Source organism: Pogoniulus pusillus, chromosome 30, assembly GCF_015220805.1.
Source record: "Pogoniulus pusillus isolate bPogPus1 chromosome 30, bPogPus1.pri, whole genome shotgun sequence".
Taxonomy (NCBI): domain Eukaryota; kingdom Metazoa; phylum Chordata; class Aves; order Piciformes; family Lybiidae; genus Pogoniulus; species Pogoniulus pusillus.
The window spans coordinates 17,402,436-17,427,346 of record NC_087293.1 but is presented as its reverse complement, the minus strand read 5'-3'; the positions used below and the strand labels follow the sequence as shown (position 1 = coordinate 17,427,346).

General features: G+C 49.0%; 1 protein-coding gene across 2 annotated transcripts in view; it reads left to right on the top strand.

Annotated features, from left to right (window-relative positions):
* The window catches only part of BCR (BCR activator of RhoGEF and GTPase), a 90,105-nt gene that overhangs the window by 20,369 nt on the left and 44,825 nt on the right, over positions 1–24,911 (top strand). For both annotated transcript variants that reach the window (XR_010307902.1, XM_064168849.1), the window contains exon 2: positions 22,352–22,536. Coding sequence is in view for 1 of the 2 variants with exons in the window: in XM_064168849.1 (XP_064024919.1) it covers positions 22,352–22,536 (185 nt within the window). In the remaining variant the exon portion in view is untranslated. The remainder of the gene's footprint in view (positions 1–22,351; positions 22,537–24,911) is intronic.

Here is a 24,911-nt window from a genome sequence, read left to right as displayed (position 1 = left end):
TCTTTTTCCGTGCTAGCTGCTGCTGTCCTCCGGGTGTGTTAGGGGCAGAACAGCCTCCTCCCAGCCCCCACGCATCTCCCCTGCAGCTGCCAAAGGAGAATGGTACAAAAGATTTCTGTCTGCTTGTTTGGTGGGCACAGCTGATGGCTCAGCAGTGCTTTAGAGACTTATGCTCTCTTACAGGTGCAGGGAAGAGGAGGGAGTGGGGGTGAGGGGATGAACATTCTGGTGCTGCTTTCTTGGGGACTCGAGGGAATGCCTGAATTTTTATCTGCTGCAGTGAGGAGCAAAAGGAAGGGTTCGTCCTGCCACGTGCACGTTGTGAAGCCTTTGGAACTTCAGCCCTTTTCTGCATGGAGTATGAAGATGAGATTTCCTCTAGCAGCCACACAGAGCGGCCTGTGAAAGACCTGCAGACTGCTTTTGGGTACAAGTGCCTCTGTCGAGGTTGTTTTGCTTGTCTGGAGCAAGAGTTATTTCTTTTGTAAGGGGAGGGTTTGGAGGTCAGGTTTGCTTTTCAGTAGCTCTGTGTGTTGTCTCAGTGGTACTTACTATCCCACTTGTGAAAATACATCACCTTTGAAGGGATAAGTGAAGGTAGCTCTCAGCCTTTCATTAAAACCCTAGCCAAGAAATAGAGGTGGTTTTAATTACACCTTCTGAACATGGACGCTGCAAATTCTTCTATGCAAGAATGTCTGTTTCTTTCTGGGCAGAAAATGCCTTGGTGGCTGCAGGTTCGGCTCTGAATGACAGCCACTGGAAGCAGTTTGGAATCTTCTGTGAATTAAACTGTGCAGGAAGACTTTGTTCCATATTCATTTGGGTAGGGAGGGCTGGAGCCTGGTGAGGTGTCAGGAAGACAGAACGCGCTTTCTGATAGCCAAGAAGCCCTTTGTGTACAGCCTGGGGCAAAGCAGGCGTTGAGAGGGGAAAGGCTTCCTTTCTAGTCCTCGTGTTTAGGTGCTGCAGAGTGTGCTGTCTGCAGCTACAGAGGAGTGAGCTGAGGGTAGCCTAGAAAGTGTAACAGATTTTCTGCTTGTATTTGAAGAAGAAAACTGTCCCTTTGTTGTGTGAATAGAGCTTGGATTTATGAAGCTGAAGAAAATCCCTACTTGGAGAGTCATTCATTGAAAGCTCTGAAGATGGAACAAAAGAGACCCTTTCTTTGGTTGTGTTTGGTTTTGCTGCTAACTTCATGCATCATCAGGAATGACTAATCGACAGCAGCAGAGCTGCCTGGCTGGCCTCGGGTGCACAGGCAGGGCTGGAGCTTTGGCACATCGAAGGCAGTGCCACTCAGGGTGATGGCTGGGCTCTGTTATCACAGCTCCTGGGTTTAGCTTAGGTTTGTTTGCATCTCCCTGGCAAAACATGGGGTGGTGCTTGCATTGGCTTGTTTCTTTCCTTCAGTTTGGTGGTAACCACACCCAAAGTTCAAAGTTCAAGTCGCAGCACACTTTACATTCCTAATTCTCTAACTGCTGAAATCCTGATCAAGAAATGCCAGGGAAGGTTTTTTTTGGGGGGGAGTGTGATTTTTTTTTTTTTGCATGAGTTTGAAGTATCTGTGAGCATCTTATAACCTCAGAAACAGAAATGTCCTACACACCTGTGAAAGCCTGGAAAAGCAGCCTCAGCAAAGCTCTGCCTGACATATTTGAAGCATTGCCCAAGTGAAACTCGGGGATTTAGAAAAGCCTTACAGTACCAACTCCAAAATCTTGCTCAGATCTCCTGTGTTGATTTGTGCATGTGAACATAATAGAAGTGATTTTTTTTCCTGGGAAGGGGTTGGCCAGCAGACTGTGACACCATTTATTTAAGTGTGGTTACAGAATGGTTTAAAGCTGAATTCTTGCTACGCAGTCAGTGTGTCCCCTTGTGATGGTGGATAATCAGGGGTACCCTTTTCACAGGAGGCTGTGTCCTCTTTCAGCTGCAAAGCTGGATTCAGAAAGGAAAATCAGTGGAATAGCTTCTGTCTTTGGCTTACTTCTCTGCAGCAGTTCTTTGCCAGTCCAGTCTTACAGCTTAATGAAGGTGGAACTGAAAACTGGTATGAGACAGGGGAATTATTAATTGACTTTGAGAAGCCCTCGGGAACATGATTTGTCTCTGAACAAGCTACCAGATTCCCTGTGTTGGTACAGCCATGATGCTCCCACAGTGCTATCCAACTGGGCTGGCAAGCTGTGGCCTCTTCTGCCAGGAGCTGCTCCTTTTGGTGTCCCCTCTTCTCTGAAACGTAGTTCTGCAGGGGTCAGAACTAAGGCTGTAGAAATGCCTACGGAATTTCTCATCTCCCAGTGTCAGAAGCAGCACATAAAGCAGAGAATGGTGCTTGTAATCTGTGAATCTATCAGCAGTCAGATTCCTCATCTGAACTGTCACCCACCCTTTCTGCTCTGTGCTGCCTCAGGGGGGGAATTGCCTTCAAAACCTCTCTGTCACCCTCCCACTCCATGGATGTCTACTTAACTACACTCAAGGCTTGGCCATTGTCCCTTCAACTTGATGCCCTTGCTGTCACTGTAGGGTGATGCAGAGGGAAAGAAGTTTCTATCAGTGCAGTGATCCTCAGACAGCAGGTTCTGCTGGTGCTGGCAAACTACTTCGTGCTCTCCGGGAGGCTAATGCCTGAAGAGTTGTTTGAGTAGCTGTGTTATGACTGCAGCCCTAATAAGCTGTAATTGCAGACAAATGTGTGTGCGAGGTGGTGGCTGACACCATTTTCGTGCATGCATAATGTCCTTATCTGTGCTCTTTGGTGTGAGAGGTGCAGTCTGGCCTTGCTCTAGTGTAGCAGTGCTGAGAGGTTCTGTGATGCTCTAAAAGCACAATAGCTCTGCTCTTTTAGCTGTGCTGTAAAAGGTGTGGTTGTGATGCTGCAGTTGGCTGTGCACACGTTATCAAAGGTGTTAGGTGTCTCACCATGTGAAGTTTTGTTCTGTAGTAGTGTGCAGCACATCTGGTGTGTTTCCCCCTCACTGTTGTGCAGTAGATAGCTCCTGAGTTCCTCCAAAGCTCTTGCTTCAGAAGATCCTGGGTCTGATTCATTGCTGCTGTTTTGTCAGCTGATATTGGCTCTTTGCTCATGGTGTGAGTTTGTCTAGTCAGCAGAAGAGCTCTGACCCTCTAAGTCTTTGGGAGTACTTAACTTTGTCCTGCTTGCTATGTGGAGTGGTTTGGTCACCTGGAATATCCCAGCTGCTCTGCCACAGCTACTCATGAGAACGTGGTGGTGAAGGTGAAAGGGATCCCTCCTCCGAGCAGCATCTGCACAAAGCCTGCTATTTCCCTTCTCTTCCAGAGGCAGTGTAAGAAAGCAGAGCCTCTGCAGAGCTTCGTGCCGGTCCCAGTTTCCCTAGACGTTCAATTGCATGCTGGATGTTTGCTCACTGGCGTGGTCCTCCTTACCTGCCTGTGCTGCACAGAGCATGCTGCTTGTGGAGCCGCTCAGCACACTGTAGCTTGCCAAGGCACAACCAGCGCTCAGCAACTTGCCTCAGGGTTACCCCTTCTCACTGAAGAGGACTTCTGTTTATTTTAATTACAAGTCTTTCTTCATTCTAGTTCAAATGAAAAGCTGTTGGGTTTTCTTTTGTCATTGGTTTGATTTATTCCCTCTTTTTTCCCCTAAACTGACAGTCTTGCCCCCCCAACAGTGTGCTGCGCTGATTAAGCCGAACACTTGGGTTTGCTTATCTAAGTGCTTTTGGAGAAAATTACAGTGCATCCAGACAGGTCAAATGATCTGCCGACCCAGCTGTGCCTGCTGGTACAGAATGAGAGCATCTTGGTTTGTGTCTTTGTGTTTCTGGAGGAGTGGTTTTGTTGTGCTTTACACTGGATTCTTTTCAGCTGACTTTCTTGCCTTTTGAGGAGCTCCAAAGCTCTGCAGCGTCTGACTTCAGCCTGTCTTCTAACGATGTGTTCTGACATACAGTCCCCTTGGCTTCTGTAGAAAGAGCTTCTTCCAGTGAATTACAAGAATCTCTTTTTAGTAACAGTCTCTTTTCTCTTTCTTTGCCCTGGCCTACAAATATCACAAGCTTTTCATCGGGGAAGAACCCAAACAAAACCAACAGGGTTTTCTGAGGGAGAGACCACAGTAAATATTTCTGTGCGTTATACGCAAGGATCACTCCGGGAGTTCAGGTTAGAATGCCTGTGAAATGCAGATGATCTGCTGAAGATCAGTTCTGACAAGCATTCACACAGGATTTAATTTAGCAGGAGAAACCAGCTTGGAAGTGGTAGCATAGAAGAAATCCACGTGAAGTGCTAGGCAGCATTTTGATGAAGAGAGCAGAAACACTGCTCAGCTGTTTGACTAAGAATTTCCAAGGGTTTGGGAGCACAGACTTGTTCTGTGGCAGCTCATTTCTGAGACCTTATTTCATTATGAAGTCTCAAGACAGAACTCCACTTTCACAGTGACAATTGCCGTGCCGATAGCTGTCCCTGGGGATGTGGCAACAACTTAGAGACACCAGAGGATGCAGCACCTGAGCATACATGAGAAGCACAGATGCTGAAAGAGCCTTAGGAGTTTGGTTAATCTGCTTCTCAGAATGTTGGTGTTGGTTTGTTGGGGTTTGTAAATCGCAGGGGATATTTTTTTCTTACAAATCTGCAGGGTGTTGTAGGTACAAGATCTAAACCAAATGCAATTTGTAGCTGTCCATCTGTTCTGTTATAGCCTGAGGTGAAAGCAAGACTTCACACCACCATGCTGTTTGGAGTACAGTTTCTCTGCCTGTAGGCAACAGCTTGTTCAGTTAAGGGGCACCAAGTAACATTTTAGACACCCTGAAGTCATACCATTGTATTTGGGGACAAAACAAGAGGCAGGACTTGGGGATTTCCAGGCATTTGTTGAAGCACTGAAACTAAGATACATTTTAAAATTCCTTCCTCTTCTGTTTTTTTGTTCTTGGACACTACCTCTGCCGCTCTGCAAAGGATGAGGTGTCAAAACTTCCTCAGCTGTTAGACTGTGGTCTTCAAATTCCTTTGTGTTGAAAGGAATGAATGTGACTAAAGGCTGCCTTACAAAGCTGCTTTTGCTCCCCAAAGAAGGGTTATGCACATCAGCTACTTGCCCCCCGTTCTGCTAGGGAGATCTGATTTTCTTCCCTGCAGAATTATGTGATTTGGTTAATTCCTGACTCAAATTTACCGTACCCTGTTTAGCAGGCTGAGACTTGCTGAGGAAGCATTTGCTTCTTCCACTCCCTCAACCTGTCCTGAGGAGTTTTTGGATTATCCTTGCTTGTATTCTGCTGGTAGAGACCAGGTGGAAAATAATAAAGCCCCTGTACTTATCTGTGGTCAGCACTGACTGAAAGGGAAGGCTTATCTCTCATCCCCATGTGTCCTAGAGGAAGCCAGGCTGAAGCAGTGAATCCCACTTCTTAACAACAGGAAAACCCAGAATTTGACTTAAAGGGGATGATTGACTGGAGAAAAGAACAAAAAATGAAAAGAGGCAGCAAATCACTGAGGTTGACCTTGTTACCCAGCACGGGGAGAGAGTCTCTCAGCCCACGCTGCTGGTAGGGAGCAGCATTTCTTCATCTCAGCGAGGGGATCACTGCACCTAAGTGTGCCCCAGCCAGTAAGCCCTACAGCAAGTCTGCTCGCATCTCAGACATCAGCATCTCGTTCCTAAACACTGATTAGCACATTCATGTTAGTTGATGGAACTCATCTTCTGCACACTCATTATGTACTGCAGCTCTATCTCAGTGCAGAGCCATTTCCCTCTGGCTTGGTTTTATCCTTTCTGCTGGAATTTTGATACTATTCTATGTTACCAGGATGATCCATTAACTACAGCCAGGAGAGGCATGAACCCATGTGCATGGGTAATCTATTACACAGCTGATGTTAAATGTGTTCCCTATGTAAGGGGAAAAGTTTCAGTTCCTCTAATGCAGTAAAAATCTCTGTAGCTGGGAATTGCTGACCCTGTGGATGGGACACTGAGGGAGCATTCAGGAATTGTGGGGATTGTTTGCTTGTGTAGAAATAAGTTGTTTGATGGTTTCTGCTTAAAGCAGCTGCTCCTTCAGAGCTTCTCTTTCTAGCCTTTTCTTCAGTATTTTCTTCCATTTCTTCTGGACAGTGCTTTGGGATGGCTGTGCTCCATTTCTTGCAAGTAACAATGCCTAAGAAATCCCACTGCTTTTTCCATCAGCTCTCTGCATCTGAGAGAGCCTTGCTCTGCAGGATCACTCTCATGGGCTCTGCTGTTGAAAGAATGGAAGAATTTTGGCGTTGGATGACACTGTGTAAGATATGTCTTGTATCCAGTGTGAGAACAGAGGGAATGACTAGCACCAGGAACAGGGAAATAGGTTGGACTCGACCTCTTGTTGTGTTGCAAGTAGTCTGCTGCAGCTTCTTATTTGAAGTGTTTAGTGATTGTGCTATTCTGTTACATGTGGTGAAGCTACATGGGAACCTGTAGCCGTTCAAAGAAAAGCAGGAGGGGCTGCTCCAAGGTGCTTCCCTCTATTTATGTGGCAGTCAACAGCCATGGGCAGTGGAGATGGAGAGATTGAAATACCCAACAGATGGATGGGGAGTGACTCCTGCCACGAAGGTTTCTACTCATGGCTTCTTTTCTTCTCCTCCTTCCCTTAAATATATATTGTATACACAGTATTTGGACCTATTAGTGGAGCTGGTTTTGGTAGGTTCAAAATGGGAATGTGGTGTTCTAAGGCTAGGCACTAAGCCACAGAAGTAGCTGAGCTGACTGCACGGTGCCTAAAGCTTCCTGATACACGATGCAGCCTCAGCCTCCTGTTGTTCGTAGGCCTCCACATGTGGAGAGAGGGACAGCTTAGTTCTGGGCTGCTTGTAGGCCTGCAAGGTGACTGGATAGGAAACTGTGTGTACAGAGGGGAGCTCATTTTGCTGTATGATCATTGCAAGTTTTTGCTAACAGGTGGGTAGTCAACAGGAGCTTCCTTAGCACCTGCTAGTCCACATCTCTTCTCCTTCCCCACTCTAAGGCACAGCACAATATCTGTGCTCCTGTGTACCAGCAGTGTCTGCTGGCTGCTTACATGCACCTGTGAAAGCTGGCATGGACCCATAATGTCCTTGCAAGGCTGCTGAACACGATGCCAAGATGTGATGGGCTCTTGACTCCACTTCTGCCATTTGCTGTGCAGTGCAGGAAGAGGACCTAAGCTGCCTGTTTAAGGGATGCAGTGTTTGGGCACTGCTTAGTAGCTGCAGAGTTAATGCTGTGGTCTGACGACTCCCTGTTGCAGTGAATGCTTCTCCTTTCTCTCCCAAGGGGATTTGTCCATAGTATGTGCATGCTTCTGTTACCTAGTGTCTGTGCCATCCCCTGGCACCTTCTCCGGGAGAAGTACTAACTTCAAGTAGAGAGCCCACTCTGAGGGTGGCTGATAGGCAGTAATCCCTTTGGAAATCTCTGCTGCTGCTGTGAGGCTGCCGTGCTACAGATCCTGCTGCTACTGCAGGCTGCATTTCACCCTTGGCTTTCTGCCAGGTGCCACGGGAAGCCTGGTTTCCAAGAGCAGTTAGAGCAAAGGCATAGGGGCTGCTCTTTGCGAGGGACCTGTCAGGCAGTGCTCATCCGTTCCTGTGGGAGGGAGGCTCACGTGTTAGCCCCAAATGCTCAGAACCAGGGCACAAGAGCAGCAGGACTACTTTGTGGTGCTTGATTAAAATAGGCCTTTGTGTGAATATTCCAGGTCCTGAAACTCTTGACTGTCTCTGCTCCTCTCTGAGCAGAGCAGCTGGTATGCATGACTTCAAGTTCAGGTTCAGTTCAAGATTAAATCTCCAGGCTTTGGAAGAGGCACCTGCCAGTTGTAAGGTCCTGTAGTGACTAGCATGGAACAGGGGTGGTGACTAGCAGAGAACAGGGGTAGTGACTAGGTTGAGCAACCAAGACCTTTGATTCACATCCAGCTGATGTGATGTCCAGGCCATCATAGTCCCACCCTCTGACAAGGCTCAGCTGTGCTTTTTCTTCTTTTCACCTTTCTTGCTCTCCTCCCATTTGACATCATCAGATGCTAATGATAGAGCAGAAGGTGCACCTAATCTTGCAGTGGGGTTGGACAGTGTGGCTCACCTACTTCTCTTGAAGAGACAGGCTAATGAAAGGCAAGGCACAACATCTACTTGACATAAACCTGAGGACTGAGTACCTTATGCTGGCTTCGCACTGGGAGTTGTCACCTTGCTCACCAAATTCAGCCTTCAGCTTGATGAAAGCTTTGTGCCAGGATTCATTAATACACATGGATCACCAGTGCAGGTGCTTAGGAGACTTCCCATTTTTCTCTTGGCTGCTCCATTCAGGAGTGATATGTGAAAGGAATGAGTTATGCTCCGTTTGTTTCCCTTCTCCTCTCATTCCCATCTGTTAAAAACAAACCCATAAACAAAGCTGAGGCTACTCCATGGGTTTTCATCGCTAGCAGGCTGCTATTAAAAGACAGCTTGCCCTTTCTAAAGTGCTCAGTTGGTACTGAGCTCCAGCCCAGTTTTATTTTTGGAAAGAAGCAGCATGCTTCACTTCCTGCAGCTCCTTCTGTGTCTAGCCACTTGTGGTCCACCAGCCCTCTGCTGCTGCTGCGAAACTAACAACTTGAACGGTTGTGATTATTAAGAGGAAGAAAGTGCCTGAGGATATTTGTCATCTCTTTTGAGTGATCTGTGTTTCTTCCACCACTGCTTGATGCCATTCTCTCCGGTATCTTTAACACCTGCGGGGTTTGTAGTCCACACTTTGTTGATTGAAAGCTTCTTGGCCGAGGATCTTGGCTAAAATTTGCTCAAATAGCCCAAGTCTTCTTTTCGTTAATTACTTGGGTTTATGAAGTACCAGTGTGGGCCCAAAAATTCAACTCTGTGTCCTGGACCAGTAATCACCTTTTAATTCACCCTCCCAAGTACTTTCTTCTTTTCTTTTCTTAATGCCTTTGGTTTTAGGGGGATGAAATGAGTATTTGGGACCGAGGAGGAGCCTCTTGGAGGTGGTGGTTGTTTTGTGGTTGTGATGTTCTGAACAAGACTTCCATACAGGCTGGGGAGGATGAAATTGAGAGCAGACCTACAGAAAAGGACTTGGGGTGCTGGTGGGTCGGAAGCTGGGCATTAGCCAACAGTGTGAGCTTGCAGCCCAGAAGGCCAATGGCAGCCTGGGCTGTATGCAAAGCAACATGGCCAGCAGGTCAAGAGAGGGGATCCTGCCCATCTGCTCTGCTGAGACCTCACCTGCAGTACTGTGCCCAGCTCTGGAGCCCGCAACACAAGAACTACACGGTCCTGATGGACTAGGTCCAGTGGAAGGCCACAAGAATGATCATGGGGCTGGAGCAGCTCTGCTATGAGGACAGGCTGAGGGAGCTGGGGGTGTTCAGCCAAGAGAAGAGAAGGCTCCAGGGAGACCTAATAGCAGCCTGCCAGTGCTTGAAGAGGGCTACAAGAAGGCTGCAGAGGGACTGTTTGCAAAGGCCTGCAGTAACAGCATGAAGGCAGTGGTATGAAATGAGAGCAGAGCAGGTTTAGATTGGATGTTAAAAACAAGTTCTGTGGCATGAGGATGGTGGAGCACTGCAACAGGTTGCTCTAGGAGGTAGTTGAGGCCTCATCCCTGGAGATATTCAAGGACAGGCTGGACAAAGCTCTAAGCTCTAGTGGGTGATGTCCCTGCTGACTACAGAGGGGGTGGACTAGATGATCTTTGGAAGTCTCTTCCAATCCAACCCGTTCTGTGATTCTATAATTTGGGTTTTTGTCTGTCTTCCATTCTGACCCAACCCTACTCTTGGGGCAGGAACCAGCTTTCCACTCCACACTTGGCACATCGGATAGCTGGTCCCATGCAAGTTGTATTTCTGCCTTTCTGCTGTAGCAACATTGACAGGAATCTTGTCTTATCCTACTGATTCTTCCCTTATCGCAAACCTATCAAAGTGTGTGTCTGCCAGACAGTGCAGTTGCTGTTTAAAAGCACTGCATGAGTCCAAGTGAGGCCTTAGTGCAGGGAACCTAGGAGCGGGCAGAGGTTCTGTGGAGAACAGTCAGGGTGCTGCCGAACAGTGCCTGCTCTGTGCAGCTTGCAGGCCAAAATGTCACAACTTCTATTTCAGGGCTGTGGCAAATCACTTGAAGCTTTTCAGGGCCGGACCAAGCATCAACACAGACACATCTTCCAAGCTGCTGTACAAGTCCTCGTAAAGCAGGATCTAAATTTAGTGCTGCTGTACAAGTGCTCCTTTATGTTTCCCTGGCTGTGTTTTACTTGCTGCTGGTTGTACATTTATGCCATTTAAAGAGGGTTAGGTTTTTCTCTGAAGTTTTCACTCCAAATATTTGAGTGCCTACAAACACAATATGAAAGACAAGAGATGAAAATAAATAAATACGTGGCTTCTAAAGGGAATGAAGCTGTGAGGCAGCTGAGCTTTGGAGCAGCCAGCAGGCCACAGCTGTGTGGCACAGAGGAGTGCAGCCATGCTCCTGGGCGTGTGCTCTGGTGCTGGCACACAGATTGCTGCAGGTACAGTTTACTCTGTTCAGTAAGCTTCTGTGCCTGGCTCATCTTTGTCCCTTCCAAAATGGTCTGGTCCAGTCACAAACCATGTCCTGGCTCTGCTCCCTCTAATGGGAGGAACAGAACTAAGGATTCCTTCTGTTGTCAAATGATTGATCCCCTTCCAGTAAGCAGTTTATCCCATCTAAGACTTTTGTCTGCTTCCGGACGTGCCTCTGGACTGTGTAAGGAGTTTAGGCTGACGCCACTCCTAAATCAGTTGTGTGAGGGTAGGTGGGGTGAAAGCAGCTTCAGTGCACTACAGATTGATGTGAATTTGTATTTCCCCATCTCTGTTCACTTTAGCTGACCGTGCCCAGAGAATCGTTTAGATGTCTGTTCTCCCTAAGGTGCCTGCTCAGGACATGTGTTTGTAAGACATTTGGGCACAAAATTCTGCCTCTTGTCCCGCACAGTCTGGTGTCTGCAGCTCCAACTTTGTGGGCTTTGTCTCAGGGAGAATTTTCTCTCCGTAGCGTTTCTCTTAGCGGTTCGTGTGGAGTTGTGGATTCTTTTTCCCCTGAAAAGTCGACTTTAGAGTCCCTTCGTGCAGAGCGTCCAACAGCCAGGGGGCTCCAGGGCGTCCCTTCAGGTGCCAGTCGCAGCCTTCGTTGCTTTGCAGCGCCGTGTTTGAGCGCTGCAGTGAGCAGAGGGACCGGCAGCTCGGCGCTGCGGGCACGGCGCTGCGGGCACGGCGCTGCGGGCACGGCGCTGCGGGCACGGCGCTGCGGGCACGGCGCTGCGGGCACGGCGCCGGTCACCGTCTGCCTGCTGGAGCCGCCGGCGCCGCTCGGCCCGCGGCCGTGCGACACTGCCCTGCTCCAACTACTGCTCCTCACCTGCCTGTGTAACGCTTTGTGCTCGAGCGAATGCTGGCTGTACGGGGGGAGGGAGGAGGTCCCGGGCTGCTCTCTGCTCTCAGGTCGTAACTCTGAGCAGTAATGGATTTATTTGTTGAGGCTTGAAGTCAGAAGCAGGCCCTAAGTGGCAGTGCCGGAGCGCTGTGGTTGTCGCTCCTTCGGGGATTGCGGTGCTTCATCTTGGGCAGTCGTCGTGTGGCCCTTCGGGGAAAGGGATGCCGCTGCAGATGAGAGGAGAAAGAAACTCTAAAACCACTCCGGGCAAATGTTTGGCTTGTTGCTGTATCGGGTTTGAAATATCTTGCTCGAAACAGCTCTTCTGGGACAAACTTCTGGCTTCTGTTTCACTCCAGACTAGCTGCTCAGACTCTGCTTGTTTTGGTTAAGCAGTGGGATTTGGGAACGGAAGAGTTAATAGCAGCAAGCATCAGCACTGGCTGTGTCTGCTCTGCCTCTGAGTGTCTGTGCCCCACTGCTTAATCTCTTCGAATCTTGCTCTGCTGCAGACTGCTCAGTGGGAGGCTGCTGAGGATTCCTTGGGTTCAGCCTGCACCTTGGCACACCAAAGTCCTGTTCCCAGTCTGTCTGGATCAACTGATGAATGTGGGGCAGACTGTGGATGGAGTCTACCTGGACTACAGCAAAGCCTTTGACACCATCTGCCACGACAAGCTCCTGGCACAGCTGGCAGCTCGTGGCCTGGACAAATTCGCTCTGATGTGGGTCAAGAACTGCCTGGAGGACCAGGCCCAGAGACTGGTGGTGAATGGTGCCACATCCAGTTGGCAGTTGGCACTAGTGGTGTCCCCAGGGATCAGTGCTGGGCACAGTCATGTTCAATATCTTTATTGATGATCTGGAGCAGGGGATTGAGTCCAGCATCAGTAAGTTTGCAGATGACACCAAGCTAGGAGCAGCTGTGGAGCTGTTGGAAGGTAGCAGAGCCCTGCAGAGAGACCTGGCCAGGCTGGGTGGGTGGGCAGAGGCCAAGGGGATGAGACTGAACAAGGCCAAGTGCAGGGCTCTACACTTTGGCCACAACAACCCCAAGCAGCACTGCAGGCTGGGGCCAGAGTGGCTGAGAGCAGCCAGGCAGAGAGGGCCCTGGAGGTGCTGGGAGAGTAGCTGAAGATGAGGCAGCAGTGTGCCCAGGTGGGCAGCAGAGCCAATGGCATCCTGGGCTGGCTCAGGAGCAGTGTGGGCAGCAGCACAAGGGAGGTTCTTCTGCCCCTGTACTCAGCACTGCTCAGGCCACACCCTGAGTGCTGTGTCCAGTTCTGGGCTCCTCCATTTAAGAGAGATGTTGAGGTTCTGGAAGGTGTCCAGAGAAGGGCAGCAAGGCTGGGGAGGGGTCTGGAGCAGAGCCCTGTGAGGAGAGGCTGAGGGAGCTGGGCGTGTACAGTTCTGGGTACAGAAGAGAGCTGTGGGGGGCACCCTCACCTACCCGGGCTCTTGCATCCCCACTGGGACCGGCGTGGTCCTGTTTTCCTTTGGAGGAAATTCCTTGGCATTTCAGTGTTTCCCCTTGGCATGGCTTCAGACTGGTGGTTGGCTCATTCATGCAGTGGGATGGCAAGGCTTAATGGACTGATGGTGTAACACATCTGCAGGACCCAAATAAGCTCCCTCTTAAGCCACGTTTTAATGAAATCTGAACAGCAGTGAATCACTCGATGATGCTGAAGTGCAAACCAGCACTAGTGGTGTCTGCTGGAGCACACCATGTGCTCAGGCTGAGAGTCTTCCCTCTCATCTGCTCTCAGCTTCTCAGAGAGCTCTGCCCAGCACCACTGTGCTGCTTGTTCTTGAATCATCTTTGTCTAAGTGTATTCCTCTCAGCCATACTGATTAGAAGAGGACTGCCACTGCTAGAGGCAGCATGCAGTTTGAGAGAACAGCTGCTCTGGTGTCAGTTGAGAACTTACTGACTCAGAACAACTGAGACCCCAACTGCCTTTGTCTTCTCTAGTTATTCCCAGGGAGAAGAGGTGGGCAGTAGGTGGTGGTTGTTAATGCAGGTAGGGAGCTGTGTTCTACCTTCAGCATCCTTTGTTTAAAAAAGAATACAAAAGCTTCTGTAACTACCTTGCCGTGGTCGTGAATGGCACAGAACTGTTGGGTTTCCTTCTCCAGCCAGATGACAGGAAGACACTGAGCTTGGGCAGCAGCTGTGCTCAGGAAAGGTTGTTAGTGGTGTAGGCAGAGCCATCTGCCTAGCAAGGCTTTTAGCTTGGGTTGCTTGTTCTAGACCCGGGTGGTAAATCAATAGCTGATTTTTCACACTGTAACAAGTAAGATGTCAATGGGTAGTTTACAGTGTAAACAGGAAAGTGGTGCTGGCTTTGTTGGTTTCCTGCTGTCCCTGCTGCACCGGTGAGAAAACAAAACTGTGAAAAAGGAGCCCCAGCGACTCATCCTGAAAGAGGCAGAGATCTAGAAGTAGAGCAGTGTTCTCATCAGGCACATCTACTGGCTTTTGGAATAGGCTTTAATACCCCCTGTGGCCCAGGGCTGGTCCTCCCTTCCCTAGCCACAAACCTGTCAGCTGAATGAAGCTGTTGTTTGAACAGACGCTTTCCTCCCCGGCCTGCGCTGGCTAAATACAGGAAATGGAACATCTACCTTGTGGGGGCTTTGGTGGCAGGTCGTGCTCTGGCAATTGGGCCGGTTTGTTTCTAGCGGTTCTCTAATCTCTCCTACTCCTCTGGAGATTCCTGTTGCCAAACCTTGTTTGAAGTGGCTGCAAAACTTCCAGGCAACTGTGAAGAACCAACTAGTAAATAGTGTGCAGCTTGCGGTTGGAGTTTTCACCCATTCACCTGACAAATGCTAGAGCCACCCCAGGTCTGAGAGGAGCAGCCCTCCCGATGTGCTCAGTACAGCAGCTTCCTTCCAGGCTTTGTCCCCGGGGCTGTTTTTAGAAATGAAATGAAGGCTGCAGTTCGAGCACAGCAGGAGTGCTGACCTGAGCAGTCGCATTTGCTCCATCCCACCTCTGCGCTGTTGTGCTGATGCATTGTGTGGAGATGATCAGGAAAACAGAATGGAGAGCAGCTCTGGGTTATAAAAAACACTCCTGCCAGTTATTTCTGTCTTAGTCAGCTCCTGCTGTGGTTTGCTCTGCTCCCTCCAAGTATGTCTGTTATGGGACAGTGGCGGAGACATGGACAGGAACCTACCAAGAGAGTGGAAATGCCTGAATCCTGCCTGCTCTCATAATGCAGCCTTTGATCTGCTGGGGAACGGTCTCCCTTCTGGCTGCTTCTCCTTACAGCTCTCTACTTGTGTTTTGTTTTACCTTATCTTCAGTGGAAACCTTTTCTCCAATTTCAGCTGCCTTGCACCTCTGATCTCACCAGTGCCAGACTCGCGGTGCCTTTGGTGCAAGGCCATGTGTGCAAGTGAGTGGATCTTCCTGCCCATGCCTTTTGATACTTTGAAAGGTCTTTAGTGCTGAACAACCAGGCCTAAATCTTACTTTGACTGTGAGACTTGCAGTGAATGGGAAGAGCTAAACTTGGTGCAATGTCCTGAGTAAGGAGTGGAAAACTGGAGAAGTGTTCAGTTTGCTCTGGGGTTTTCTTTGCCAAGAACATCCCATGGCCTGACTGCCAGTGGGAACTGAGCATGGAAACCTTTCCAGACTGCCTGGGAAAACATCTGAAGATACAGACCCTGGATGGAAACAAACTGACTTGGCTGTCTCCAAGGCAGGAGTCTGAGAGGATTGATTCTATTACGGGATGTTACATTGTGCCTTATGACTTAGTGGTCAACATCTGGGAGAAATAGTACAAACAAACAAACGAGAACCAACCCAAAACACACTCCCCCAATCCAAATCAAACCAAAACCCCAAACCTGGGAAAAAAAAAAAAGGGGAGAAAAAGAAAAAAGGCAGCAAGTTTCTGTGGTCTGGGCCCTGCCCTGTGCAGTGTGTTAAGTGTTCTGACATTCTTCCTTTCCTGGATGGTGCCTGTGCAATTCAGGCCTGACCAGAATTTCTGTCTTTACCTGTTGGCAGCAGCCAGTCATGCAGGGAACATACCTCAGTCATGGATGCCTGTGTTTACTCACTCATGTCTAGGGCTCCAAGTGATGGTGGTTACATTTTCTAAGCGCCTTGGAAGGCAGGCAGCAGCCAGCAGGACACAGGCATTGTCAGCCAGCAGAGAGAAATGGTCAGGTCCTGTCTTCTGCAGTAACAGAGGCTAACTTTCTTCCCTGATGTGTTACTTACAATGTGCTTGGAGCACATCCTACAGTTTAGAAGCTGACCTGGAGACACCCTGTATTTATTTGAAAGGCCACATCTTCTAAACATGTACCATACTTAATCACAGCTGGTATCATCAGCTGGAATCTTCTGTCAAGTTTGTGGTGTGCAATGGTTGTGCTTCCCTCCCAGTGTTTCAGTTTGATTGAAACTGATCCAAATGTCAGATGTCTTAGATGGGAATTTACACCTCTGCAGCTCTTCCCTTGCCGGCCTCTGTGGCATGCACCGTGTCAGAGCCTGGCTGAGTGCTAAGTGTGGATTACAGCTTGGTCTGCACTCCTTAGCATGTAACACTCTGTGGTTTCTAAGCCAGAGTTGTCTGAAGCAAAGATGAGCAGCAGGGAAGTTGTGCTGGCTGGCAGAATGGAACTCTGGAATTTGCATGCTGCAGTGCAGTCTTGTCTGGTAAAAGAGGGACTCTGCTGGGTAGTTCTGTTAGCTTTCCGAATACTTTTGTCATGAGAACGACTCTCAGTAGTCCCAGTGAGCAGTTCTGTCCTGTGTGAGGATGCCTTTGCCTTCCTTGAGCTCAGCAGTCACAGAACTTGATTCTGTGTAGATATTAGATCTGTGTGAATGTTAAATCTGTCCCCAGGAAAATGCCGATTGGAGCGAAATACAACCGTGTGGCTCAGTAGAGGCTGCTGCAAATAGATCAGACCTGTCCTCTGGTCTCTGCATGAACTCCTCATGGAATACAGGGGCAGATTAAAAAACTCTGCTCTCCTTTTTTGGAAGTTAAATGATCTGGGTTTGACACACCTAAAAGATTAAAAGTGGACTGCAGTTAATTCATCTCTTAAAGATTTAAGGGTGCTGTCTGCTACAAGGATAAAGCTCATCTGTGGCAGAGACACAAGTTTCTTGGAGGCTGGCTAATGTCTATGGCCTGAGATCCCTCCGGGGAGGGAGGGCACAGAGTGCCACCAGCTGTCTTACCGCTTCCATATGCGAGGCACATCCTCCTTCGGCGCCACAGGAGGATGGAGATGCACACACACAGTGCACACCCGTGGGCACAAACACACCTGCAAAGATGTGAGCTTTGGTACAGCTTACTGACCACAAATGCTTGTTTCTGCAGCCACCCAGCATGCTGCAGGAAGATGCCCTGTTACAGTGGCAGAGGGGAATATGCAAGCCTGAAATGGACTTCAGGAAAATCTGCTGAGCTTTTGGGTTCTCAGGACTCCGTTTTTGGTTGCTGTACAAGCTGTAGTTGTCACACCACTGTCCAGCTGTGTAGTTAGAAACCTCTCTTCCTGGGGTGCTACTCCCCCTTTCTTTTCTTCCCTGCAGAGTGTTTTGCTGCAAGCTGCCAACAGACAGCATGCCCCCCGAGTCCGCTGCTGCCTGCGAAGCTACGTGGCTGTGTGTGCTGTAGGGTGGGCTGCACTGTGTGTTTCCCTGGAATCCTGCCTCTGCAGCCTGTGACCCTGAGCAACTTGTTCAGCAAGGCCATCTTCTGTGGCCATTTTCCTTCTACATGATGGGGCCTTGTAGGGGTCCATCAGGTAGCACTGATGTGCTTACAGAAGAGTTTGAGGCCACAGTGGCTTGGAGCCAGCTTTTCTTCTTGCCTTTCTGTTTCAGTGCTCCTCTAACACTAAGAACAGATTTGCAAGCTAATGGGATGTTTTAGTGCTAAATGAACTGGGTTTGTATTGGAGTGGGGTCTTCACATGCAGATGTGCTGTCTGCATAGAGGCAGATACAGAGCATGGACATAGTTTGCTTTGAATCTATTTAGCATCCTAGTGGAGCCTTTTTTTCACTCTGAGAAGAATAAAGCCACAGGGGTTTGATACAGCAAACATATTTTTGGTTGGTTGGGTTTTTTTCCCCTTTTAATGGTTGATCTTTGTTCTGAGTCAGGCTCCTGCCATGGGCAGAGAGCTTAATACTGCTCATGGAGCTCAGCTCTGTGCAAAAGTGTACAAAGTATGGAGTGCACTGTTTCCTGGGTCTGGAGAGGATGATTTAGAAGGTGTCAAAGAAATAAGCAAGATGTTTAGTTTTCCATGGGTTAACTCTTCTGCTGTTTCTTTAGAAAGTGCTGCTGCATCCCCTAGGCAACTACGTTCACGGCCCATCCACCCTGAGGTACTAATGCAGCGGTTCAGCACTGGGCCCAAATCCCTGATCCTTCTCCAGGTAGCTTGGCCAACACTAGTTGAGAAATGCCCTGATTCTGGGTGGTTGTGTGCGGGCAGCCAGCAGCAGGTGAGAATTGGAGCTAAGGGCACTAAGACAGTAACAGGTTACAAACCCCAAGTGTTGCATTCTGGTACCTGAGCCCCAAACCATCCCTCTGTAAATCCCAGAAGGTGACTGAACTTCAGCCTGAAGGGAGCTGCTGTGGTGTCTTTGGTGGCACTGCAAGCTTCCAAGCACAGCCAGCCCTGAGCTGCCATGCATGTGTCCCTTCGGTCTGGATTTCTGTGCCATGAACTAGATCAGAGAGATGATCCAGCTTAGAAGGGAATCATCAAAGATGTTCCCTTTTGAGCTGGCTGAGTTCTTTATCTGGACCAGAGGCACCTGTGGGGTTGCAGAAATAAGGGGACAAGAGGGAAAGGGATGTGCAGTGGTCTGAGGCTTGGTGGGGGAAACCTTCAACCCTTGTTGCTGCCGAGACAACTCATTGAGAAATGATGGCATTGGAGCACGCATTCAGAGGGTGCAAACTGCCCAGCTTCCTTGTGCTCTGCCACTGCAGGAATGTTTCTGGAGTGTAGACATTACAGACTTGTGCTAGCCTTGGTACCACTCACAGTGAGGGGCTTTGACAGGAGGTGTAGCTTCCCTCCCAGATTCTAGGTATTTACTTGGGCAGGCCAGAGCTGCTGTGGCTTTGCTGCTCTTTTAGCAGGATTAGCTGGAGCACAGCTAGCCTGGAAGCTTCTCTGCATGCTGCTGCTAAGCTTCTCAAGCAGCTATGGATGTTGTGATGCTGTGAAAGTATGACACATGCATTTGAACTGTTGTGTGGCCCTGGATTAGACACAATTAATCTTTCCTTTTACTTAGACGTTAATTTCTTTTTCCTTTCCTGCTTCCAAGTTAGATCTATGACTTGATTTCCTATTCCCCAAGAGTGATTGTGGCACCCAGCAGGAAGGGAGTAGGCAACAGTTGTTCTGGGCTGTCTCTGAGTGCCAGTGCATTTGTCACTGGCTGTACATTTGTTAGATTCTTCCTTACCCTCCAGCCAGGTGAAATTTGAGGCAGGAATGGAGAAGAGCAGTTTAGAGGAAGGGAGGAAAAGGAAAATAAAGAAAATAAAGATTAAAATTGAGAAAGCCAAAAGAAAATGAAAAGGGGACAGGGTTGAGTGAGGAGGTAAGAGGATGGAAACAGTAACTGAGGAGGAGAATGGTGGAACAGGCTCATGAAAGTTGGAGCAAAGCAAGGCCAGGGAGGCCTTCGCTGTCAAAAGCAAAGGTAGAAGTAAAGGTTCGAGGGTTTCAGCAGAGCATGTGTGTTGATGCTGAGCCTTTGTAGCCCCAGGCAGTTCACTGCACCTGAGGCTCCTGCTGGTGCAGGAGGAGAGAATGTCAAAGGTCCAGTGCTAAAATAGCTGCTCTCAGGTGCTGAGTGGGCTCGTTTCTGTTAGGCACAGCTGCTGCTCTTCTCTGTGGGATGGAATCTCTCGCAGATTGCCCACAGAGGACGCTGCTGGTGAGGCGAGGGAAGCATGACACACGCGGCATAGCGTCCGCAGTGTCTCTCTGGTGCTCCGAGTGCAGCGTGTCTGAGCCCCTCGTGTTCCTGTGCCCACGCTTGTGTTGTCTTAGCTGTCCCTTGCCGGCACTCGTCTGTCATTCGTGCGCTTCACCTCCCTCTGGCTTTGATGGCTCTCCTGCTGATCACTTAGTGGCCGCCCCTAAATGAGGAGTAAGAACACCTTAGTGCTTACCCTACCTGAGACCCTGGCCAAGAACTGAGTGTCCTTGCTGCTGCCTCCATGCGCTGTCTGCAACAGCAGCACTTAGAGCAGCTGGCAGTGTCTGAGCAGGTGAGCTCTGGCTCTCAGCTCTGCTCTAGGTAGAGCCTGAGCAGCCTGTGCTGTGCTGGGTTTAGGAGCTCTGACTATCCCAGTTTCCCTAGCAACAGTGCTCTCTAATCAGGCACAGGTCTGCCTCACATCGTGCCTGGCTGCAGCAGTGCTGTGCTGATGGTGGGAAGCATGGTGGAATAAAAAGCAAGAAGGTCCTCCTGCCCTGCAGATAATGAGCATCTCCATAGGTGAATTTTGGTGCTGTATGCAGTAATAACAGAAAGAAGAGGGATTATAACTGCTCCTAAGCTCTTGAGTGTGTGAAGGATAGAGAAATAAAGTTTTAAATTCTTTGTGGAGCTTTCTGCACCCAGATCTCCTGGCAGACTTTAATACTGGTAGGCTCATTCCTTGCTGAGATTGTTATTTTCATTTTTGTGATTCAGAGGCAGACAGACTTGCTGCAAAGCTAGGAGTGAACCTCCACCTGCCCTCTCAGTATCAAGATTTCCCTCTGCATTAGGAAAGAGAAGGTGCAGTGGAAGGTAGAAGTGTGAAGCCTGCTTTTTAGCAGGAGAAAGTGAGGAAAGTGAAAGCTCTGTGACTCACTGCGAGCCTTGCTGCTAATACATCACAGTCTGTGCTCACTCCCTCATTGGCAGAGCTGCACAAACTATGGCTTTCAGAAATGGGCATCGGGAGTGCAGGAGACATTCCTGCCTTAGCTTTGCAGAGCAGCGTGGTCCTGGTTCTGCAGCCGCTCTGGAGAAGAGCAGTTTGAAGAAAGCCCTGAAGGACACAGGCTCACCTGATCAGAGGCACGAACCTACGGAGGCTCTGCTCAGTGCTGCTGTTCCTCCTTGAGTGATGCCAAGGGATGGTAATGTTAAATTGCCAGTAACATCTTGCAGGCTTCTTAGGCTGGAGAGTCCACAAGGAGCATCTGCATGGGAGACGTGTGGTGCTCCACTGAAGTTTTACAGTTAAGGGTTGTCTGCTTTGATTTTCTTCTGTTATGGCATAAATAGCACAGAGATGGAAGGAGATCCTCATCCTCCTTCCCGTTTAGAGCTCTGCTATGTAGAGCCAAGCAAGCCCCTTAACCTTCTGGCTGAACAAGGCCATCTCATGTGTGAGGGGGGATGTTTACTTTGTAGTGTGACCCCTCTGGGCTGGGCAGTGCAAGGTGCAGGCCATGCTGTCTTCTCTTCCATGTTCTCCTAGCCAAAGAGCTTTTGAAAATCCCCCTCTGAAATTTGTTTAGCTTGTGGGATACCTAAAAGTCTCTTGTGACTGAGCATCCCTATTTCAGCAACATCCTGTCAAGCCTCTGTTTGCCCAATCAACTTAACAGGCTGGCTTCTGAATGGTTGGGCAGCTCTGGAAACCTCACACACTTAGTCAGAAGTCCCTTCAGAGAACATGGACCACCTTACCATCAGGTTTTTCTCCCCTCCCATTCCTGTGGTCTTGCACAATCTAATGAGTCTTAAGGAACTCTTGAGAGCTTGAGCACAAGGCAATGCCATGTGAGGAGGCAACGTAAAACTTGTTGAACTTGTTGAAATAACATAGCCATGGTCCTTCAGCAGCCCAGCAGCCTCGTGTGGAGCCCTGGTTCAGCTGGGTGGTATTTGGCATGATCCAAGACAGAGGTTCACTTCTACAGGAGCTTATTGTTGGATTTTCAGTGTGTTGTTTGCCCAAATTCCCTAGACCAGCTCTCCCTCCTCAGTGAGCCACACAAAGTTCACATCCTTTACTGGAATGAGTCATGCTTTAGCTGAGTTTGCTGTGAGAGAGGAAAGTGGGCTTGAACATGTTCCTCCTCCAGCCTGCCTCGGTGATGTGTAACAGGATTATTAGTATGCCTGGCAGCTGCTGCCGATTATCTCCACACTACCTGGGTGTTTGTGAAAACAAGTCCCAAGTGCCTCTACTTGTGTTCAAGTGAGACTTTCCTGCATATTTTTAAACTTCTAAGACAGAAAAGCTGTTTGGTTTGGTGGGGGTTTTGATGGCTTTGTCTTCCAAAGTCTCACCTGCTGCTGGAGAAGTGGCTCTAGCTTGGCTGTTTTGCATGTTTGGGAGGGGAGCAGAGTGGCTTTTTATGACCTGGAGCTGAAAGAGGAGGAGCTCTACCATTCGGTGTTCAGTGACCATGCATGGCTACTACTGGTACACACAGGACACTCGTGGGCATGGCAGGTGACAGACCCAGGTACCTCCTGTGTGAGGTTGTCCCCAGCTTCTCTCAGGGACATCATCTGTCCTTGTTCCAGATAACCCCTGGGGTCTGTTACCCTAACGTGCTGCATTCGTGACCCCAGACTGCATCACTTTCATGGCACCTGCTAGGAAGTTCTGATGGTAATGCTTTTGAAGGGGAGCTTGAAGGAGAGAGCTGCCAGGGGTAACTTTACCTTTTAGGACTTAGAATGAGGGAAGTGAAGGTTGGTGACAGCCTGAGTTTAATTTGGTTTACGCCTCCCATTGGTCTGCAGTTACCTACCACTGACTGATAAGTGCTGATAATGGGGCAGGCAGGTGGCTGCCCGGCCCGCCTGCTGCCCGCCCTGACTGTGCCCAGCCAGCTGTTTACCTGTGTTTTCCAGATGCCTCATTCAGTGGCACACCACCGAGCTACGCCTACGATGCCGACCGCGCGGAGGAGCAGAGGCGACACCATGAGATGATGCCCTACATCGACGACTCGCCCTCCTCCTCCCCTCAGCTCAGCTCCAAGAGCCGCGGCAGCCGGGACACGCTGTCCTCAGGGTCTCTGGAATCTACAAAATCAGTGAGTCCTTCCTTGCCTTCCGGAGCCAGCAAGGCCTCCTGGCTTTGCAAGGGGTGGGCTGCTTTAGCAGGGACCACAGCCTTGCGAAACAGCTGTGGGCTCTTCTCTCTGGGCAGTCACAGCGCCTCTGTTTCAGCTGGAACGTTTGCTTTCAACCTTTGTTGCTCTTTATCCTTTTGCTTCCTAGAGTGTAGAGCTGCTTCTCTTAGTATTTCTGTAATTTCGAATTTCTGGGTTTGCCAGGTCACTCATAAAAATGCTTAGTATCACAAAGACAAGTGTCACTCCCTCCCTGCTGTGCTGCCCAAACAGTGCAACCCAGTGCCTCCAGTTCTCACACTGTCAGTCACACTCTGAAGTCAGTCAGTTAAGCGTTTAATATCTGTGCTGCCTTCTCTTGGTTAAGGTGTTGTGGTAGAAGACGGGTGTTGTATGTGGAAATCAGCACCATCACCTTTATCAGACAGTTTTTATCTTACATTAACGTGATTTCAAGAGTGTGACAGGCTCCACAACCTATTGCTACTTAGCAGTCATTATATGCACCCCTTTATTGCTCTTTATTGGTTGATGCCATGTCCTATAGTCCCTTACTCTTTCTAGGCTGACCTTTAAATGAAGAAGCCTGCTTGAGACAGCATTCTGTTTCTTCTCTTATTTATAGAAATACATTGTCAAGATCTCTTTCAGTGTGACCAAGTGTGTAGAATGTTGATGTTTGCTTAACTCTGGTTGACTGTGAAGTGTGGAGCCCAGTTGGCTGCTTATGCTTTATTTCATTGGTTCTGAGATGTTTTTTTCTCTCACCCTGAGAGCTCTTGTGATATGCAAGAGGCTTGTGGGCAAGGAAATGATCATTAATAGGTTGAAAAGCTCCAAGCGCTTGTTAGTATTGGCTTGAGGTTCCCAGGCTGTGTTTCTCAGGGCAGAGGAAGAGTGCAGTGTGGCTGCGTGTGGCCGAGAGCTCTGCGCGGAGAGTGCGCTGCTGCAGCCTGGGATGGAGGCTGCGACTGGCGCTGCCTGGCATTGCATCTTCTTTCTTCCCTTGAATCTGAGCATTTAGCTTTTAGAAGCACTTAGCAGTGGTTCATTTCCAGGTTACCTCAATAACACCAGAAAGCTGCCTTGGAAAAAATGTTTTTCAGCAGAAATGACTTCTTCCTTCTCTTCTCTTCTCTTTGACTATGAAGAGATGCTTTATAGCTTCCAGCGGAAGAGGTGCCCTGCTACAGAGTAGGTTTTGCTGGTGAAGCCCAAGTGCTTCAGCTGATCCTGTCTGTAGTTGTCCCACAAGTGACAGTGCTGCTCTTGGAGGACAGTCAGTGACAAGGAGGACGAGACTCACTGATATCTGGGTGCAGTGTTTCCCAAACAAGCTCTCTGTCACTGGGAGTTGTTAGTTGGCTTTTGCTGTGGTGGAAAAGACATCAGTGACTAAAGCACATAAAATGTGTTGGAGCAGAAGCACCAGGATGGATGAGGCCTTTCCTACTGCCTCTTCTGCTAATCAGGTGTAGGGGGAGCATTTACATGGGTTTGCATTTATAGTTCTCTCCTTGCCCTTTTTACTGCTTCCTTAAGTGCCTGCAATTGCTTCTGAAAATTGTAGATTCTCTTTATGACCAGCCTAGCAATCAGCATCCAACTGCAGGTAACAAGCTGGCACATGCCCTGTCTGCACCACTCAGACAGGGTGCTGAGGCTGTGAAGGCATTCAGAAGCTTGCAGTGACCATGGCTCTCCAGCCTTGCCTCGTGCCCACAGCCTTGCCTTGAATCTTTCTGGTACTTTCAGTTACAGTCGTGTACTGCTTTCAGCAGGGGTCCTGCCCTGTTCAGTCTGTAGTGAAAGATGTTCCTGGGTTCAGTGGTTTCTCCGGAGTCCTGTGTACACCTTCATTACAGGACCAGCTCCAAGTACAAGGAGTGCTCATTTCCTTTGGACATGACTATTGACTCCAAATACAGCTGGAATGCTACATAGGCCCTAATTATCCTTGCAAGATTCCTGTGAGATAAGAGGATGGTATGTTCACTAGCCACAGGTAATCAAGGCAGGCAGAGAGCAGGAAAAGCATCTGCTAATTTTGGGTGCTTAATGTGAGCTGCACAATGCTCTGCAAGGCCAGGCTCTGACTTGTAATGCAGTTTTCTTCATATTTGAAATGAAATCCCTTTAATTTCACTTGCAGCCAAGAATTAACACTCCAGGCAGGCACCCAGGGAATGGAAAACATTGGAAACAGTCACTGATTGACTGACTTATTTAAAGTCAATTTATCCCTAAGTAATGTGCTTAGCATCACACAGACATGGCAGCCTTCTGGAGTGGTCCACTCGAGCAGCCTTCCTCTTGGAGGCTGGAGTGGTGCTGTC